The following is a 3,720-nucleotide window of genomic DNA, read 5'->3' as shown; positions in this document are numbered from 1 at the left end:
TATATTTTATTATATATATATAAAATATATATATACGTCTTTTAGTAAATTAATAATTGTTCATATATATATTACATATTAGACTTTCTTATTATAAAATATACATATACATATATATGTAACATTTGGTATACTTTTCTGAATTTTTTATATATTTATGAAAAACTTAATTGACAGCGATACGCTCTTCGGTAACGCATCGCGGCTTCCTCATTTCCTGATGCGACACTTACCTTCTATTAATTAACTACTATACAATATTTGGCAATATAGCCCCTTATTATATATATTACGTAATATATATAATTAATATATATAATATATTCTATATATATTAAATATTATTTTTGTTTTCTAACGGTATCTGTTACCTGTTATGATATTAACGTATTATTATAATAATATAATTATATATATATACTTATACTCAGTATTATAGTGACTATAGTATATATATTCCATAATACGCTATCTGTTACGGTTTTCTCTACGGATATTCATGTAATGGCATTGCGATTATATATTATTCACGATGACTCTATATTTCTCTGATCATTTCTTTGTGGTGTCATCTCATAAGCCACAATTGAAAACGTCTCATGAAACGTCGCACTCACTTTTCGCCCCATAACTTTCTACGCATCTATTTGAGCATTATTTCCTTACATGTATGAATCATGTCCGCACTATAAAATCATGTACTAAAATTCCATACTACATTCGGGGATATATGTCCTTTCAATTGTCGTGAATGTGCACGTGGATATCAGGCTGCGATTGTATTCACACTCTAATTTTCCTCTGATTTGCACATTGGAAGTTATTCGTAAAGGTACAGGAAACCTATAGAAATCATCTCTGTTAAACGCATGCATAGTTGTTGCTTTCCCATCAATATCTATGAAACTCTTATCCATGCATGCCGAAATTTAATGGTTCGATGAACCTGACACTTGAAATTGCCACGCCTGTGTTTGTAGTCATCAGGTATCATTCTCTGTGCTGGCCTCTAAGAGCAAACAATTCACCTGAAATATCATATATCGGAGTAACAAAACAAATTACACTATAATTATCTAATATTACCTGTAGGCGTTAACCCCTAGGTTGCTTTATTACAAAGACAATGATCGATCGATGTGTGTTAGAAACTTGTGAAATATTTCCAGTTTGTTGATCACGCGTAATCAAGACCGCGCAATTTCTAGCTTACGTGTATTACATGGTTTGATATGACATATTATCAGGAGTTAATAATAATAGATTCTATTATTATTCACTCCTGATATTATCGATAGATGAATATATGGTAGTAACTTATCATCGGCGGCAGACAGCTAAATCCAAACACTGACATATCGAAACGATGCATTGAAGGTAAAACTAAGGAAATCTGAAACAAAAAAACGGGATATTGGAAGCATGGAATTAGAAGATGTGGGACTAATTGGCCACGAGAAGAAGCCAGGCACGGCCGAGGGATCGGTAGGAGGGACAGGCGACTCCCGATCAACTGAGTTCCGCATGTCCGGTCGAGGCCCGAGAGATGGCGTACCGAGGGTATTGTCTCGACTGCGCACTTCCACCGATGCTTGCTGCTTTATGTTCGCTTATTTCCGTTGCGTAACCTCCCCGTGCAGCGTGTTTTTTAATGATTATTATATTTTTTTAGTTCTTCAGCGCCCTCGTATGCGGCTGTGCGACGATCGCACAGATTTATTTTTGCAGAGCGCAGCGGTGCTGCCTCTATTGACTAGTCTATACGCTACTTAGCGCATTCTGTCTAACATCTCATAGTATCGCTAACATTGCTTTTTTGTTTACCTATCACGCTTAATGCTCAACGCATTCGCATCTATATTCGTCATTTATTTTCGTAAACATTTCTCTTCGCATTTTCTGAGCTTCCATTTATGTAATATGCATACATTTTTTGTTTATCATTTATTATTACTCGCAATAACTAAATTCGTCGCACTGTATTCCGGCATCAACCTTTTCTGTTTCTAGACGGCGAATCTAACGTCTAACGTTTAGGTTCCTTTATGGTTCAGTGGCTAATATTCGTAGATTGCTCTTTCAACGCTCCTGTAAAGTCATTCTAACACACTATCTCTGTTCATTTTCGCCATTATTTGCCATTTTTTGCATTTTTTCCTTTTTGCCTTGTGTTCTCTGGCATTTCTGTCATTCAATTTCGCGTATATATATATACTATATAATCCTACGAAACTCGCTCATCGTGCGTTATGTTTTCGCTCATGTAACATGAACACTCTGTTAGTAATTTATGTTACTACTCTTCTCCCTACTTCGCAGTATTTCTTCGTCAGTTAGCATTTAAGTCGCTCCATTAAATACATTTTCACTGCACTGTTCTTTAGAACACTCTCTCACGTAACTCATATTTGCATAAAAACATTCGTTTAGAACGGCAAATTCTCATTTGTTCTAAAATTTCGTTATACATCGCTTTCTTGACATTGGGCAACAACTGCTACGGGCGGTTTATACAATGGGTGGTTCTTCTCAGTTACAATATTCCACTCTAATATTTTTGAATGATTTGCATTGGAGGAGGAGAGTGACAGCGTGGATTACACAGGATCGGAGAGAAGCAGCATAGAGCTCGAGGACCACGATGCGCATGCGCCAACAGAAGCCGGCAAAAAGCCCGGTGCAGCTAAGAAGAAGCCTGGCAAAAAGGAGGAGAAAGAGGAAGAAGCTCCGGGTGGCTTTAAGCGTAAGTGTATACAATGCGATGCTGAGATTAAAAATGACAATATTATACATGTACCAGTTAATGCCAAAATCGCTACAGTTTTGCGATACAAAATGGCTACAATTCTCCTGTCAATTCTTTGGAAGAAATGAGAAATGATTAACTAGTTTTAGCGGTATTTTCGCGAAGCACTGAACCCATTACGCGTATGTGGAACATGCGATCACAACTCGCTATACGAGAACTTTATCTTTGTCAAATATCTACACATCGAAACAGAAACTGCGCATGTTGATTGGCGAGATAGGTGTTGTTGGTTATATCCATTAGTGCAACATATTCCGAAGTATGTCCGCGACGAGATGGGATGCCAAAGGTAGAAAAGTAATCACTGTACCCACACGCAGTAACTCGCGTATATAGTTCGCTAGCGATTAATCCTCGTTGATTTGCTGTAGTAAAGAAGAGAGGACAGCGTAAGGAGATACCGCCTCCGAAAGAATTAGCTACTGACTTCACGAAGGTAAGCCATGCCAGTCGGTGTGTAGGTGTGTTTATGCCTGCTTGACACTCGGCAACCGTGTGTGATTTTGATTATATGCAATAATAGTAATGATCATGTAAACATGTAAACCCATTATAAGGGTTTAATAGGTGCCTATGTGCAATACGTTTTGAAAGATGCGGTTTGAAATGTTATGAGTCATAAATCTTGTTCATCAACTTCGTTTTATTAATAATTCATTGTTTGTTAGTCGGACTAACTCTTATGTCGAACCCGCTAAGGTAGTTTTAAACAAACATTAAACTCCGTCGTGGGCGTGTATATAATATATACTATTCGACTGTAACCGTACATGTATTCTTTCTTTTATGAAAGTTCACTTCACATTCATCGATGATTCTTACTAGTAAGATCATCAACTAATCTATTCTGAACACACACACACACACACACACACACACACACACACACACACACACACACACACACACAC

At 37.0% G+C, this 3,720-nt stretch overlaps 1 protein-coding gene across 1 annotated transcript in view; it reads left to right on the top strand.

The window, feature by feature from the left end:
* Positions 1–3,720, top strand: part of LOC106807761 (twitchin-like) — a gene marked incomplete at its 3' end in the record, with an annotated part of 171,136 nt that overhangs the window by 69,962 nt on the left and 97,454 nt on the right. The window contains 1 exon segment of the mRNA XM_014810212.1: positions 2,578–2,743. Within this exon segment, the coding sequence (XP_014665698.1) occupies positions 2,578–2,743 (166 nt within the window).

Source organism: Priapulus caudatus, unplaced genomic scaffold (assembly GCF_000485595.1).
Source record: "Priapulus caudatus unplaced genomic scaffold, Priapulus_caudatus-5.0.1 Scaffold233, whole genome shotgun sequence".
NCBI lineage: Eukaryota > Metazoa > Priapulida > Priapulimorpha > Priapulimorphida > Priapulidae > Priapulus > Priapulus caudatus.
This window is presented reverse-complemented; position numbering and strand designations above follow the sequence as displayed.